Here is a 16,370-nt window from a genome sequence, read left to right as displayed (position 1 = left end):
ATACATCAAAACCAGGAAACTGGGACTTCCCTGGTGTCTCAGTGGTAAACAATCCACCTGCCAGTGGGTTCCATCCCTGATCTGGGAGGACCCCATGTGCCACAGGGCAGCTAAGACCACGTGCTACAACTATTGAAGCCTGCGTGCCCTAGAACCCATGCTCTGCAACAGGAAAAGTCACCACAATGAGAAGCCCAAGAATCACAACTAGAGAGTGGCCTCCACTCGCCACATCCAGAGAAAAGCCCATAGAGCAACGAAGATCCAGCACAGCCAAAAATAAAAACTAAATTAAAAAAAAAAAAAATAGGAAACTGACACTGGTCCAGAGTGCAGGCACAGCCCTCTGTCCTTTTATCCCATGTGCAGTTTCGTGAACCCACTGCTACAGTTCAGGTGCTGAACTGCTTCATCACCATGAGGACCTCCTTCACCCTACCCCTCTAGTCACACTCACCCCCACCATTCCTTGGCAACCACTAATCTCTTTTCCATCTCTGTACTTTTGTCACTTCAAGAATGTTTTATGTGTGAGATCCTATCATACAATATAATTCCTTTGGATATTTGTTTCCTTTCTCAGCTTAATGTTGATGAGATGCCTATGAGATTCATCCAAGTTGTTGCGTGTATCAAAAAAGTAAGTCTCTAACATATGAATCTTCAAGTTGCAAAGTTCCAAATATGCAAACGTGTGTTCACATATCCAACCATAGAAGTTAACCCCATGTCTGGCATGTATTGTCACGTGTGTGCATCGTCTACAAGTGTTGTGCTCATGTGTACTTCACCAGACAGCACTGTACAGAGTACAGTAGTGCATTATCTTTATTTTAAGCCCAGGATGTCCAGAAGCAAGCATAAAAGCTGTGGCAATGCAGTCGGTACTGGTAAGAAGCACCAAGCAACAACGATGGAAACAAGAGGTGAAAACAACTGGGAGAGTGGAGCTAGGCGAAATGATGGTAGACTTCACTCATTCTTATAACATTAATCATTTAACCACTGGCACGATTCTAAAGAACAAGGACAAGATCACAGAACAGGTGAAGTCTGCTGTGTCAACGACATCGAAAATAATATCAAAGAAGCATGGAAAAATAATGGAGGAGATGGAGAAACTTCTCGGTGTGCGGAAATGGCAAGAGGCTTTTCTTTATTTGAGGAGGCACCGTTAGTTGTTGAGACACTGGACTCAAACATAGAACAGTGCATGAAGGTTGCAGCCACCGTTCAGAATGCAATCTAGTGCTACTGTGCCATCTATGACAAGAAAAAAAGGACTACTACCCAGACATCACTGGCATCATTTTTTTTTTTTCAGGAGGGTAGATAGAATTGAATGAATCCTGCAAAGAACCAGAACCTGTGCTTCAGCATCAGGTGTCACTGAAATTGCAGCTTGCCCTTCAACTCCACCTCCTCTTCCTCCTCCAGTCAGTAGCTCTTCTTGTCTGTTCACTTGATCCCAACCCCTGTCTGTCAGCCATTGTACTGTACTACTGTACTTTTAAAGGTACTTCATTGTAAAATTTTAAATATTTTCTTATTTTTTTGTGTTTGCTTTTTTATGTATTATTTATGTAAAGAAATGAAAGTGAAAGAAAGTGAAGTTGCTCAGTCATGTCTGACTCTTTGCAACCCCATGGACTGTAGCCTGCCAGGCTCCTCCACCCAGCGGATTTTCCAGGCAAGAGTACTGGAGCGGGTTGCCATTTCCTTCTCTAGGGGATCTTCCTGACCCAGGGATTGAACCTGGGTCTCCTGAATTGCAGGCAGACTCTACCATCTGAGCCACAGGGAAAGATTACTATTTGTGTAATCAATATTATAAACCAATTACAGGACAGTACTATATGGCTGATTGTGTTAATTAGGTACCTAGCCTAACTTTGTCAAACTCACAAATAAATTGAACTTACAAACAAAACTTGTTGTATATAGGGGACTTACACTATACTGACAATGAACATGTGGAAAGCAAAATTTAAAACAAAATATCATTTATAACCACTCCAAAGAAAATGAAATACTTAAGTACAAACTTTGGGCTTCCCTGGTGGCTCAGATAGTAAAGAATCTGCCTGTAATTTGGGAGACCTGGGTTCGATCCCTGGATTGGGAAGATCCCCTGGAGGAGGGCATGGCTACCCACTCCAGTATTCTTGCCTGGAGAATCCCCATGGACAGAGGAGCCTGTTGGGCTACAGTCCACGGGGTTGAAAAGAGTTGGACATGACTGAGCGACTAAGCACAACAAGGTATAAACTTTAACAAAACATGTTTAGGACATGTATGCTGAAAAGTATAAAATACTGATGGAAGAAATCAAAGATCTAAATAAAAGAAGAGACATACCACGTCCATGGGTTGAAAGACTCAACATAGTAAAGATGCCAATTCTCCACAAATTGATTTATTATAGTTTAAATGCAATTCCTATCAAAATCCCAGGAAGGATTTTTGTAGAGACAATTTTTGTAGAGATAGAGTTTCTTCTAAAATTTATATGAAAGGACATGGGTCCTAGAATAGCTAGAACAGTCACAAAAAAGTAAAGTGTGAGGAATCATCTCCCCCATGTTATGGCCTGTTGTAAAGCTACCATGGTGGAGACTGTGGTATTGGTGGAGAGAGAGGCATGTCAACCAATGGAACAGGGCAGAGAACCCTGATAGAGCCAACAAGAATCCAAATGACTTTTGACAATGTGCTAAAGCAAGTTAACGGGGGAAGGGTAGACTTCTCAATGAACAGTCTGAAACAATTTGATTGTTGTTGTTGTTTGTTGTTCAATCACTAAGTCATGTCTGACTCTTTGCAACACCATGGACTGCAGCACATCAGACTTTCTTGTTCTTCACTATCTCCTGGAGTTTGCTCAAATTCATGTCCACTGAGCCAGTGATACTATCTAACCGTCTCATCCTCTGTTGCCCTCTTCTCCTTTTGTCTTCAATCTTTCCCAGAATTAGGGTCTTTTCCAATAGGTTGGCTCTTTATAGCAGGTGGCCAAAGCATTGGAGCTTTAGCAACAGCATCAGCCCTTCTAATGAATATTCAGGGTTGATCTCCTTTAGGATTTACTGATTTGCTCTCCTTGCAATCCAAGGGACTCTCAAGAGTCTTCCGTAGCAATACAATTTGAAAGCATCAATTCTTTGGTGCTGAGCCTTCTTTATGGTCCAACTCTCACATCCATACATAACTAGTGGAAAAGCCATAGCTTTGACTATGCGGACCTTTGTCAGCAAACTGATGGTTCTGCTTTTTAATACACTGTCTAGGTTTGTCATAGCTTTCCTTCCAAGGAACAGGGGTCTTTTAATTTCATGATTATAGTCACCATCCCCAGTGATTTCGGAGCCCAAAAAAATAAAATCTGTCACTGTTTCCACTTTTCCCCCTTCTTTTTGCCATGAAGTGATGTGAGTAGATGCTATGATCTTTGTTTTTTGAATGTTGAGTTTTAAACCAACTTTTTTTACTCTCCTCTTTCATTCTCATCAAAAGGCTCTTTATTTCCTCTTCCCTTTCTGCCATTAGAGTTGTATCATCTGCGTATCTGAGGTTGTTGATATTTCTGTCATCAATCTTGATTCCAGTTTGTAATTCATCCTGCCTGGCATTTCATATGATGTACTCTGCGTGTAAGTTAAGTAAACAAGGTGGCAGTATGCGGCCTTGTCATATTCCTTCCCTGGTTTTGAACGGTTCATTGTTCCATGTCCTGTTCTAACTGCTGCTTCTTGACATGCATACAGGCTTCCTAGGAGACAGGTAAGGTTGTCTGGTATTCCCATCTCTTTAAGAATTTTCCACATTTTCTATGATCCACATAGTCAAAGGTTTTCATGCAGTCATTGAAGCAGAAATAGATGTTTTACTAGAATTCCCTTGTTTTCTCTATGATTCAACAAACATTGACAATCTGATCTCTGGTTCTTCTGCCTTTCCTAACCCAGCTTGTACATCTAGAAGCTCTCAGTTCACACACTGCCGAAGCCTAACTTGAAAGACTTTGTTGTTGTTTTAACTTGAAAGATTTTGAGCATACCCTTACCAGCATGAGAAATGAGTGTCATTGTACAATAGTTTGAACATTCTTTGGGATTGGAATGAAAACTGACCTTTTGCAGTCCTGTGCCCACTGCTGAATTTTCCATATTTGCTGACATATTGAGTGCAGCTATTTTATATCCATGGACAAAAAAAGAAAGGAAAGGACCTTTACCTCATGCCCTATGCCAACAATTCTTTCTTTCTTTCTTCCTTTTTATTTTGACTGCTTTGGGTCCTTGTTAGGCTTCCCTGGTGGCTCAGACAGTTAAGAATCTGTCTGCCATGCAGGAGACTCAGGTTCAATCCCCGGGTCAGGAAGATCCCCTGGCAAACAGAATGGTTACCTACTCGAGTATTCTTGCCTGGAGAATTCCATGGACAGAGGAACTTAGCAGGCTACAGTCCATAGGGTAGCAAAGAGTTGGACAGAACTGAGCGAATGTTTCAGTCATTGAGTCTTCGTTGCAGCAGATGGCCTCTTCTTTGCGGTGCACAGGCTTTCTCTAGCTGCGGCAAGCAGAGCCACTCTCTAGATGTGGCTTTCAGACTTCTCTTGTTGCTGAGGGAGGGCTCAGCAGTTGTTGGGGGCGGGGAGGGAGTTGTTTCACTGCACACGTGAGATCTTAGTCCCTCAACCAGGGATGGGATCTGCTGCCCCCTACACTGGAAGGGAAGAGTCTTAACCACCGGAATTCTGGGAAAGTCCACGAGTCTCTTGCATTTGTACCTGAAAGAGAAGGACTAGCGTTGTGGAGGGTTTAGAAGAGGGACAGCGGCCAGCACCACCACCTCCACCCACATTGACCCAAGCCCACCAGAGTGCTTACAAGCAATGCCGCCAATAAGGTAGAGGCGGGGCCAGAACGACCATGCCCATACACTGATAGCTGGGGCGGGGCGGGGCGGGGGCGGGACCGGAGCTTGGCCACGCCACTTCCGCCGGAAGCTTAGCTGCCCGGATTCCTGTTGGAGTTGGTCCGGCAAGTCTGGGAGCTGCGTTTCTGAAAAGGAAAGGCGCCCCAGATTTACTTTCTGAAATCATTTTTGGACCAGTTTTGAGTGGGCTCTATCCAGACCTTGAGGTTGAAGCAGTCCCCACCCGTGGGCGGCTGCGGGCTAGCAGAAAGTCACCTCTGTCTTGCGGAACGGAGGCACTGCGTACAAGCTGTTTCCGGGGGGGCAGATTACGTCGTTGCACCGCGCTCCGCCCCTCGAGGGGCCACGTCTCCACCAGAGCTGCCGGGCCGGGCGTTCGCCGCGGCTTACGCACCACCGGGGTGAGGGTCGCGGGGTGGTGCCTGGGTAGGAGCGCTGGTCGCGAAGGGCGCGAGAATCCAGGGAACCGCAGCACAGTCGGGGTATGGGCTGGGAGAAGGGCGGCGGGGCCCGAGCGGACGGGGAGGCCGACCGCAACTCTGTGTCGAGCGGCAACGCCCCGCGCTAGTCTGGCTCCTCACCGTTGGTAGCCTCCGGGCCTGGAAGCTGGCTTGTGCAGCTGTTAGGGAACTGGGTTCATAAATAAACATACATTCGAGCCCTTCCGGAGCTCTGTCCACCCGTGCCAGGGAGAGGTATGTTCAGGGGTACCCGCAGCTGCTGTTGGAGCTGCTGAGAAACAGCTCTTGTCCTTTTGCAGAAGTTATGTCAAGATGACATGCGTGATATCCTGTCGGGTGGTTAGTGTGAAGCCTGGTTTAAAGAACGCGTGTGATCTCAGCGTCTCAGTCCACCTCGATTCCATCTCGATCCTGGGTGCTTAGAGGCGTTTCACCGGTGCAGTAATACTTTTCCAGAGGTAGTGAGGCCAGGCGTTGTCACTAGTGTGCAGGTGTTGCGTGAACAGCTCCGCCTTCATTCAACAACTGTTGGTCGTGTGATGGGCAACATTCATTGTAGGTCCTGGAATCCAGAGCTGAAATCGTGTCAGCATCCCTGCTGTCACTGAGCTTACGTCGTAGTGGAGGATAAATGAGACATTGTTTAGAGAGTATTAGGCGGTGCTTGGGGTGGGTCTGTAGGAAAGCCTGTCCACGAAGGTGACTTTTGAGCTAAGGCTTCTATGACAAGAAATTAGTCATGAAAAACGGTGGGATAAGAGTGTTTCAAGCAGAATGAACAACAAGTGTGAAGACCCCGAGGGAGGAGTAAGTCTGATGTTCTTCGAGAAGTATGGCAAATGTTTAATGAAAAAGGAAGAAAGTGATAAGGGACAAGGATGCAGTGTGGGGAGGGGCCAGATGATATGCAGTTTCCTAGTTCAGGGTAAGAGGCTTAGATTTTATTGTCAGTGTGATTGGAAACCACTGGGACATTGTAAGCTATTTACAAGTGACTCATGGGTTTGTTTTTTTTACTTTTTAAATTGTCCCTTAAATATTGCAAACATAACTTTTTATTGGAGTGATGGCCTTCAGTTACAATGGACCTTGAATGGCAAGAAAAGGAAATAAAAATCATCTAACATTACTCAGATTCTAAAGTAGCCTTTTTTTTTTAAGCCCATTGCCTTAAGCAGCAGTATAGTTTAACTTTTAAGTATAGTTAACTTACAATCTTATGGTAGTTTCAGGTGTATAACATAGTAATTTGATGGGTGTTTTTTTTTTTAAATTTTCTTGTTTTTTTGGGTCACACCCTGAGGCGTGCGTGTGAGATCCCCAACCAGGGATCGAGTCCGTGCCTCCTGCAGTGGAAGCATGAGTCATAACCGCTGGATGACCAGGGTCCTGATGTTTTTGTAGATTACACTCTACATTCCATACAAGGTTATTATAAAATACTGGCTGTATTCTCTGTGCTGTACATTGCATCCTTGTAACTTATTTATACCTAGTCTCTCTCAATCCCCTTTATCTACTTTGCCCATCCCCCTTCCCTTCTCCTCTCTGGTGACCAGTAGTTTGTATCTCCGAGTCTGTTTCGTTTTTTTTTTTTTTTTTTTTCTTTTGGTGCACCGTTCCTGGAAGTACTGCAATACCAGGTCGATGCGTGGAGTGGACGGAGCAAGCTCCTATTCCAACTCCCAGCTCCAAAAATCCATTTAATATATTGTCCTCGGACAGAGGACGTATCAGATATTAAACTGATAAGAACAGATACTACACTTGATCTTAGCCAAAAGGCCGAGAAGCGATCTGTTTCGTTTTTATTTGTTCTGTTTTTTAGATTCCACAAGTGATAACATACAATGTTTGACTTTTTCTGTCCGACTTCTTTCACTGAGCATAGTGCTCTTCACGTTTATCTATGTTGTCACAAGTGGCAAAATTTTGTTCTTTTTTTATGGCTGAGTAATATTACAGAGTGTGTGTGTGTGTACACCGTATCTTCTTTATCCAAGCAGTATACTTTCTTGAATGAGAATATCTTCAGTTGGCTTTTACCTGTTGATTTTGATAAGCAACAATTGAAGGAAAAAGTAACGCTAATAATAACAGCTGTCATTTATTGAAGTCATGGGGCGTGTGCCTTGTTGCACTTAATCCTGGCACAGGTGTTTTGGTCTTTTTCTCCTCATCTTACTGATGGGATCAGCATCTAAGAGTGGTTAAGAAATCTGCCCAGGATCTCACAGCTGAGTGTGGAGGACTCAGGACCTGTAGCCAAGATGTCTGATGCCTGAGTCTGTTCTTTACATTACACGGCTCTGCAGTGACATGAGACTTTCTGGGTTTTCACTTTGGCCATGCTCTGTTGGTTTTTTGTTTGTTTGTTTGGGACGTGCTGCATGGCTTGCGGGATCTTAGTTCCCCAGCCAGGGATCAAACCTATGACCTCGGCAATGAAAGAGCAAAGTCCTAACCACTGGACCGCCATGGAATTCCCATGCTCTGATGTTTCTAAATTGCCAGTAGGAACATCTTAAGATGGAGTAGATGGACCTGCTGATGTGCTTATACCAGATCTAAGTAATCTGCTGTCTGGGGGAAGTTGGAGATCACATAGTTTCCTGAGATAGTAGTTTCTCAATCTGAAGTCTCTTAATGTCAGACAGCAGTGAACCTAGAGTTACATACTTTTTGAAGTTCTAAGTGATACCTTTGCTTATCTCTTCCCTCCGGGAAACACAGAATGCAGGTGGTCAGAAATGGTACTGTGATTAGACTGATCTGTGTTTTTTTAAATCCCAAAATGGAGTGCATGTTACTAATAACAGCTTCCTTGTGATGTACTCCCAGCTGTCTAACCCTCCTTGTCCTGTTTTTGTCAGCAGTCTGAAATAATGAAGCCTGGATGACTGAGTCATGCTAAGTAAAATTCACATGAGGCTGAGGATACTTGGAGAATGCCAGTGTATTATGGATAGGGAGACATGTCCCTTCCCCAGAGACTGCTTCTGGTGTTCTGTGAATCCCCTCTCTTGTCTGGCTTCTGGCAGAGCTGCGTGTGAACAGGAGCCACCTTCATAAGTTACCAGAACAAGTCACAGTCACAGGGTCTCCAGGGCTGCACCATTCATCTCAAGGGGTGGGGCTGGGGGGGGTCAGTTAGGGCTCCTTGGGAATTAGAAGACTTCTTGTTTAGCAAGAAATCCAAATAAAGGCAAGCAAATGCACGGACTATGCATTGGTATTAGGCTTAAACAGCCTGACACATTTCTCTCTGTCTTTGGTGTACCTTCCTCAGTGGACACAAACATCTCGGCCAGTGTTCTCTTTCCTGCATAGTGTCAGGGTCAGGTGTTGTCACTGCTTGCCTCAGTAACACATTCCCTGTGGCTCCTTAGATGCTTCTCTGACCTGTGGCCATTTACATGCTGCTCTCCCAGTTTGTAGCTCCCAGGTGTTCTTTGCCCTCCCAGAACTGTGACTCCCAACTGCATTGAGTAGTAGAGTTATTCTATATTTGACAAAGCATTGTGGATATTCAAGGATGCAAATACTGTATCATTTTGTTTTTGAACCACTAGCTTGGTTGCTAAGGGCTAGGACTTGGTGGAGGCAAGTGACTTATTGGTGGTGGAGGCAGAGACTTATTTGTCAGTAGCCTACATTGATCACCACTCTGTGTAGGGGATGTTCGAGGGGGTAGGGGCAGACCTGGAATGGTGATTTCTGTGTCTAGGATCTTACAGGGTGATGGAAGAGATAGGCACACACGCAATTGCGGAGTGATATTCACCGACTCAATGGGCATGAGTTTGGGTAAACTCCGGGAGTTGGTGATGGACAGGGAGGCCTGCCGTGCTGCGGTTCATGGGGTCGCAAAGAGTTGGACACGACTGAGCAACTGAACTGAACTGATGCGTGCAGGGGTATCATGATGGCAGGGAGGAGTGCTTTACCTGAGACCCAGGAGACTTGAGAGCAGTGCCTAATGGCAGACATGGAAGGATCCAGGGGGATTTGCCTGCTGGTCAAAGGGAAAAGGACATTGGCAACAAAGGGACCAACTCTGAAAAGCACTTATCTGTTGTTGTTACCCTCTCAGGCAGGCATCTTAGGGAGCATGTGATGATGTAGGCAGCTTCACCCCACCCCCACAAGACAGAAACAAAGACATTTCAAAGCAAAATGCAGATGCCTTCCTTTGTTAAGGAGCATCTTAGGATGGCCAGCACATACCGTACACCATAGGCAGGGACAGTTGATTCCACAGCCCACTGTGTGTGTCCCAGCCTGACCATCTGTAGTCACCTGTCTGTGAAGTGAAGCCTGCAGTAAGGGGACAGCCTGGGTGTGCCCTTGCCTGGCCTTGCGGGCATCACCTCCTCTGTGGTGTCACGCTGGCCAGCTTACCACCAGCTGTGCCCATGGAGTGAGGGCAGGCTCAGCAGGTGTCACAGTGGTGTCATGTGCAGCTAAGTCCCTGTGAGATGGTGATTTTCAGAGGGACCTGTGGACTGGCCTGTTTGTCTTCCCACCCTGCAACCTGGAAAGTGTCTCTGTGGATGAAAGAGGTTACCGAATATTGTACAGACAGAAACTAAGTTGAGACCTCATTGCACATAGGATCATATTTGGTTGACCTTGGTACCTCCCTTCAGACATCATTTCAGTCCTCAAATATTTCCTCACACCAGGCACCATGAGCCAGCAGCACCCGGTACTTATTGATTAACTACATTGGATTGTAGCTATTCATGTTTTCACGCAATTCTATCTCTGGTCCTTTCAAGTACAGTCTTAGTACTAGCTCTGCACTTAATAGTAGACATAGGACATCCCCCAGCAGTCCACTGGTTAGGCCTGCATACTTTCAGTGCTGAGGGCCTGGGTTCAATCCCTGGTTGGGGAACTAAGATCCTGCAAGCCATGATGCCACCAAAAAGTCGGCATAGCCTTTTTATATTCATAACAACACTTATTAATCCATGATGTTGCTGGCCTGTCAGGTGCTAGACAGCAGAGGAAAATGTGTGGATGATTGAAGCTGCAGGCCAAACACTGCTGGGTTCCCATCACTAGGTGTTCACATGTTGTGCCAGCCACTAAGGGCTGCCTGTTCATGGGTGACAGGGAGACAGAGAACTGTGGAGAAACAGTATCGTCCAGTGAGAGTCCAGCTGTTGCTTAGGCTCTTTTCAAAAACATCTATGTGACATTTGGAAGCCGTGGAGAAAAGTCCTGTAAATTTTTGTCCCGGAACCTGTGAAACACCAAACAGTACATAGGATAATATGAAGTCTTATCTTCAAGGAAGTAAATGCTACCATTTCTGCAGAATAACAGCAGCACCATATCTGTTGAGGAGGAAACGAGGTGATAATATCCTCATTACACTTCAAAAGCAGTAACCAGTTGCCAGGCTTTGGGCTCCCTTCAATTCAGCTTGGCAGAACAAGCTGAAAGATAGCAGATCTTGTGAGAAATGAAGAATGTGTCTGGTCACCTGCGTGAGGTCCTTTCTCTGCCCCCCATACCCCAGTGGCTGTTTTCCCTGTGTCCTTGTCCCCCCATGCTTCCTCCGTTAGTGTCCAGTTTACCATGCTCCATGCTGTTACATCTTCCTTGTTGACCTCTGGTTCTGAGGCATGGCCTGGGCTGTGACATGCCGGGTCTCCTGGGAGAGGAGCTCACCCTTTGACCCCTGTGAGCATGTGGGCCTCTGTGTCCAATACTAAAGCCACTGGCCACATGCGCTGTTTACATACAAGTCAGTTAAGTTTAAATAAATAAAGACTCGGCTCCTCAGTCATCCAAGCCCCACTCCCAGCTCTGCGGATTACATTGTTGATGGAGGAGCTTCTCACCCTGGTGGGGGATAGTTTTCAGCAGTCATCAGTGCAGATGGCCTTCAGGGATGGGCCAGATGGGTTTGGGTCAGTTTTTTATCCTCAAAAAATAGGATGCTGTAGGTGCTCAAAGATTATTTGTTGTATGAATACATTTATTATACAGATGCATGTTGGGAACCAAATGTTAGTCTTGGACTTGTTATTTCAAATCTGACAAATGAAGATTCATAATACCTTCTTTCTCTTTTTATTCCTGTCAGGTATCATGCATGATATCACCCGGTTTGATTTCAGGCCATCTGTGAGACTGTAAATCTCTTCCCCAAAATGGCAAACCTAGTGTGGTCCGTCCCAGGAGCTTTTGGCCGTTGCTGATGGCAGAAACTGAACTCGCTCCCAGTTCACTTGTAGCCTCTGAGTGTCAGCCCAGCCCGTGTCACCCTGACCATGGACGGTGCGGCGGCTGTGCGGGAGGGCCTGGTGGAGGACAGATCCGGCAGTGGCACCTCGGGTCAACCTGAGGGCCCCCCAAGGCCCCCTGGCTCACTGGCGCCGCTGGATCAGTGGGACGAAGCCCAGTGTAAGTTGCCAGTTACTCTGTGTTCTGCTCACACCTTACCTTTAAACAGGAGAACAGGTTGTCTTGCCTTTGGAAGAAGACAGTGGCGTCTAAGAGCTTAATGAACTTTATAATTCATTCAGAGTGTGTTCTTATGTATTTTTTTTTAGTTGAGGCCAACCTTTATTCAAACACCATGCGTGTTAAATGAAATGGGAACTTTCTGGGGCTTTCTGCTCCAGAGGGACCGAGCAGCATGGTTTACCCATAAAGCTCATGCAGATCTTCACTGACACATCACTGTCCCGTGCCTAACATTCTACCTTTTTGGTTGGTTGGTTGTCAGATTTCTACGAACTGGAAAGTGTGCCACTAGTGATCTGAGGATTACGGGATCACATTTCCATGTTAGCTAGTGGGTTATTCGTGTGTTGGAAGCACAGAATAAATGACTGCTTCCTCATGCCCCTTCCTGGGCAGTGTGTGCTTTAACATTGTAACATGTGTATGCACTGATTTACTAGCAGAAACTGCGTTTCCCTTCTGGGAAAACAGTGCTCAGGCACCTGAAATGGCTTTGCTGCTTCCTGTTCCTTAAGTGCCAGGTGAGGCCGATGCGGCTTGGCCCAGGATCAAGGGTTCTGCAATTGGAACAACTCCTAGGTCTGCCGCTAACAGGAATGAGCCCTTAACCATGATCCTTAATTTATTTCCGCCTTGCTCTCTTACTGGGAAAATGGAAAGATGAATGGTCCCTGCATCTTGTGTGTGTCACTCACTCAGTCATGTCCGACTCTGTGACCCCATAGACTGTAGCGCTCCAGGCTCCTCTGTCCAAGGGATTCTCCAGGCAAGAGTATTGGAGTAGGTTACCGTTTTCTTCTCCACCCTGCATCTTAGGGTGGTGGTGAAGGCCCATGTGAAATGTGAGCACTTGGGAAGCACCCAGGAGGTGGAGCTGGCCAATTTTTATGTCATCATTATTTGTTTATTCATAATGAGACTTGTGTTTGGAAACAATCAAGTCTTATTATTTATTAGGCCTTCTTTTAGATTTTTTTTAAAGTGCAGTGTGACACTCAAATAATTACTTTCGTATGTAAGCAGGATGCTTTAGAGACTCTCCCAGATTTGATAAGCCCATCAGGAAATGATATTGACCTGATTAACTTGCATCTGAAATGCACGATTTCCTCCCCACTCCCACCCCACCCCTCACCTCAGCTGTTTGTGTAAGAGAACAGATGGTTGTGTCACAGCTGTGGTGGGGTCCTCCCACTCTGTTTTATGTCTGCCCCCTTCCCCCTACTTTGTATTCTAGTTTTCCTTTCAGGGAGGCCTGACAGTAAGTGGCTACGTTAGTTGGGACTCACATTTCAAGTGACAGAAACCCATTTTCAGTTTGCTTGGGTACAGAGGGAATTTCCTAGTTGCATACTGGGTACATCATGAGATCCAAGTGGTGCTAATCTTATGGAGACCTGGGGCACTGCAGTGCTTGGGAGCCCCCGGAATGTGCCTGGGAGCCCCTCCAGGTATCTCCTCGACTCGTTGGCTGCCAACTGGCTGCCCATCGGGGGAGAGCACTTTCCTTTTGATACAAAAGTAGGTTTCAGTTAGTGTGTAAGTAACTTGCAATAATGTTAGTAGAGGAGACTGAGCTTGATACGCAGGTGAATAGTCATCACTGGTTAACTTGGGTTTTTACCTGTTAGGTGTTTGTCAGTCAGAAGCATAGACTCTGGGTCTCTCCTCAGCTTTGGGGTAATCGTTCTCATCAGCTGTTCTAACTCTTCACCTTTGATATCTCATTTTGGATGATAAACTTATGCCTTGAAATAACTTTGGAATCAGCCCTTTGTAAATGTGAGGCTGTGACACTGGTTAGTACTGCTGTTAACAATGCTCATTAGAAACATTGTTGGCCACGTTTTAAGGATTTGTGGAAGTTTTTTTTGCTATTTTTTTAAAAACAGAGTTTCATAAGATTTCTTACTGGTCTTGTTTAAATGAAAAGAAAACATGACTACTGAAAGTCTACAGCTGTAGTGCGGAAAGTGAGGAGGGCGTCCTGCAGGTGAGGGTATTACTCTGCGAGGTTGAGTCACTTGTCCCACATCACCTGCCCTTCAGAAGGACAGGCTTGCTGTCCTCGAAGAGTGAGCAGGTTCCTGGGATGTGGAGAGTGCTCCCATGTCTAGATTCCCTCTTGTCCTATTTTAGTTGTTAAAACACACCCTCTTTTCCAGGTGCCAGTGCCAAGGTAAACAGAACTTCAGATGAAGGACACCAGGGGGACACCTGTCTGAATGGGCCGACACCTCAGTTCCCAGAGCCTCCCTCGCCAGCGAGTCCTGATGCGTCTCCAGGTGTGGCTGGTTTCCATGACAACCTAAGGAAGTCTCAGGGGACTAGTGCTGAGGGCATTGTTAGAAAAGAAGCTTTGCAGTCCCTCAGACTCAGTCTTCCTATGCAAGAAACGCAACTGTGTAAGCATCTTCCTGCCGGGCTCTCCCCCACCCCCTCATCCCGCATCCCACCCCCCGGGCCCCTGTCACTCACTGTCCTTGATAGGTACAGGTCCTGAAGGGCTTGCCTCTCCGCCGTTGCTGTTTTATCACCGTGGTGGGTTGTGCGTTTAACAAATAGCTCCATTTCAGAGGGAAGATACGCTTTGTCACAGCCTGATGGTGACAGCGGCGCTTGAGGCCCAAGTTTGAAGGGCCTGTGTGTGCATGTCTTCCGTCACCAGGGCTGGTGAGCAAGCAGCAGTGGGGATTTGATCTTAATAGTTACAGCTTGAAGGCTTTCTTTTATGAGTTACTTTAATCAGCCTTTATTTTGTGCTAATCCCTGGGGATTCAGGGGCGACCAAGTTGTGAACTGTCAGCCTGAGAGCCCTGAAGCCTCCAGGCTTTTCTAACACGCAAGTTTTCACACACAGACTTGTGTAATCTTACCTAATGGGGTCAGTTCACAGCTGCTGTTGTTACACCTCGTCCCCGCTTGGATACTTCCTCCCCTCCCCTCTGGGTCAGCCACCTTCTCACATGGTCCCTTACAGGCCTCTGAAAACAGCCAGGTTTGGACGATCATTGTTCTTAAAGTGGGCCCGTGTCCTTCACATCGCTGCGTGCTCTTCTCACCCCGCGCTGTCGCCTGGCGATTGCCCCGCGTCAGCTGGTGCAGCTCCATGTCCATTCTTTAAAGGCTGGAGGAGCCCCGAGTGTGGCCGGGTCAGGGCCAGGGGACCAGTGCTGCAGTGAGCATCTCTCCATGCATGTTGCAGCACTGGTGTTTTCATTTCTATGCCCTCCATCCCAGGGGCAGAACTCTTGGTCAGAAGCAGTGGGTGTGTCTATCTCCATCATGGGTGGTCACATTGCAAGGGTGCTGATGCCCTGTGAGAGGACAAAGATGCTTTTCCTTTTGGTCTTCACCAGTCTGCTGGGTGTGCAGCAATGCCGCCTTGATGCTTTCATTTGCAACTTGTACTCTCATGCTCACTAGAGGGTGTTCACAGGAATAATTTCATTATGCTGTTAGGGTCATAGTATACTTTAAACATTTCTGTAAACAAACTGTTAGCATGTCAGCGGATGCTGTGTGAAATCCTGGGTCCTGACCTGAGGGATTTGTGAGCTCTGGCACCAGGTTCTCCTGCTTTTCCCCTGCCTGCCCCTCCCAGGAATGTGCCCAGCCCTGAGGCCATGCCTCTGGTGGTCTCTGCCATCTGGACCACTTAGTGATGTGAAAAGTATGTAAGCTCTTTCATATGAAACTTGCATGAAGAGTATGAGTGCACAGTCAGTAACAATGCTGGTGAATTCCTAGTGAAATTCTTGGCGACTGCTCAGGTTTTAGGGATTATTTAAAACAACAGCAGCTTACCTCCCAGAATTCATAATTGAGGATGGTGCTGCCCAGGAGGGGGCTCAGTTACGGCATTTCTCTGCTCTCAGCAGCCCCTTGGCCCTGAGCTGGGAGACCTGGGTCTTGCCTACTTTTCACTCACTGTTCAGCTTTTTTTATACCCAAAGTGAAAGTTTGGGTTTTAGATATTTTAAATTTTGTTAATTGCCCGAAAGTTGTCAGAGTAGTCCCCCTCTTGTCCTTGAGCATGGCCTCTGGACTGGAGTCGCCTCGGGTAGAAAACTGAGGTAATCTGCTGGGATGTTACTGAGTAAAGAAGGCAAGTTTGGTAGCATGTTCCTGTTCACCGCTGCTGCCTGTCATTCCATCAGGATTGCTGTTCATGTTCCTCTGTAATGTAAGGAAGCAGAGTTAGAGCTTGGTGGGAGCCTCAGAACACTCACACTGGCACCAACTTCAAGTTCAGTTCTTTAATTACTAAAAGGAGCATGTTGCGTGTGTCCTGTTTTACTGGCGGGATGCCCATAGGTGGCAGTGCGCTGCTGGCGGAGGCACCACCCCTGTGCTGGGCCATTGTGTCTCCCCCCAGGTGGGTCCTGTCTGTGGTCACTGTCCAAGGCTTACAGTTCTCTCTCCATCTGCAAACAGTTCTTTCAAACTAGACAGCCATGTGTTATTTAAAGCTAAATCATATCGGTA

General features: G+C 46.5%; 1 protein-coding gene and 1 non-coding gene across 7 annotated transcripts in view; one reads left to right on the top strand and one right to left on the bottom strand.

The window, feature by feature from the left end:
- Positions 1-5,116: 5,116 nt before the first annotated feature.
- GOLGA3 (golgin A3) overlaps positions 5,117-16,370 on the top strand; it is a 46,499-nt gene continuing 35,245 nt past the window's right edge. Inside the window, exons 1-3 of one of the 6 annotated variants that reach the window (XM_043902201.1) lie at positions 5,117-5,339; positions 11,500-11,819; positions 14,048-14,287. In XM_043902201.1, the coding sequence (XP_043758136.1) occupies positions 11,687-11,819; positions 14,048-14,287 (373 nt within the window). In that variant the 5' untranslated portion in view covers positions 5,117-5,339; positions 11,500-11,686. Of the gene's footprint in view, positions 5,421-5,441; positions 5,634-5,689; positions 6,207-10,360; positions 10,764-11,499; positions 11,820-14,047; positions 14,288-16,370 lie in introns of those variants that run through there. The other 5 variants (XM_043902207.1, XM_043902202.1, XM_043902203.1 and 2 more) reach the window with 5 other exon arrangements.
- On the bottom strand, positions 7,006-7,196 carry LOC122695966. The gene has a single exon (XR_006341689.1). It is a non-coding gene; the product is annotated as a U2 spliceosomal RNA (small nuclear RNA).

The sequence above is a fragment of the Cervus elaphus genome, chromosome 5 (genome assembly GCF_910594005.1).
Source record: "Cervus elaphus chromosome 5, mCerEla1.1, whole genome shotgun sequence".
Taxonomy (NCBI): Eukaryota; Metazoa; Chordata; class Mammalia; order Artiodactyla; family Cervidae; genus Cervus; species Cervus elaphus.
This window is presented reverse-complemented; position numbering and strand designations above follow the sequence as displayed.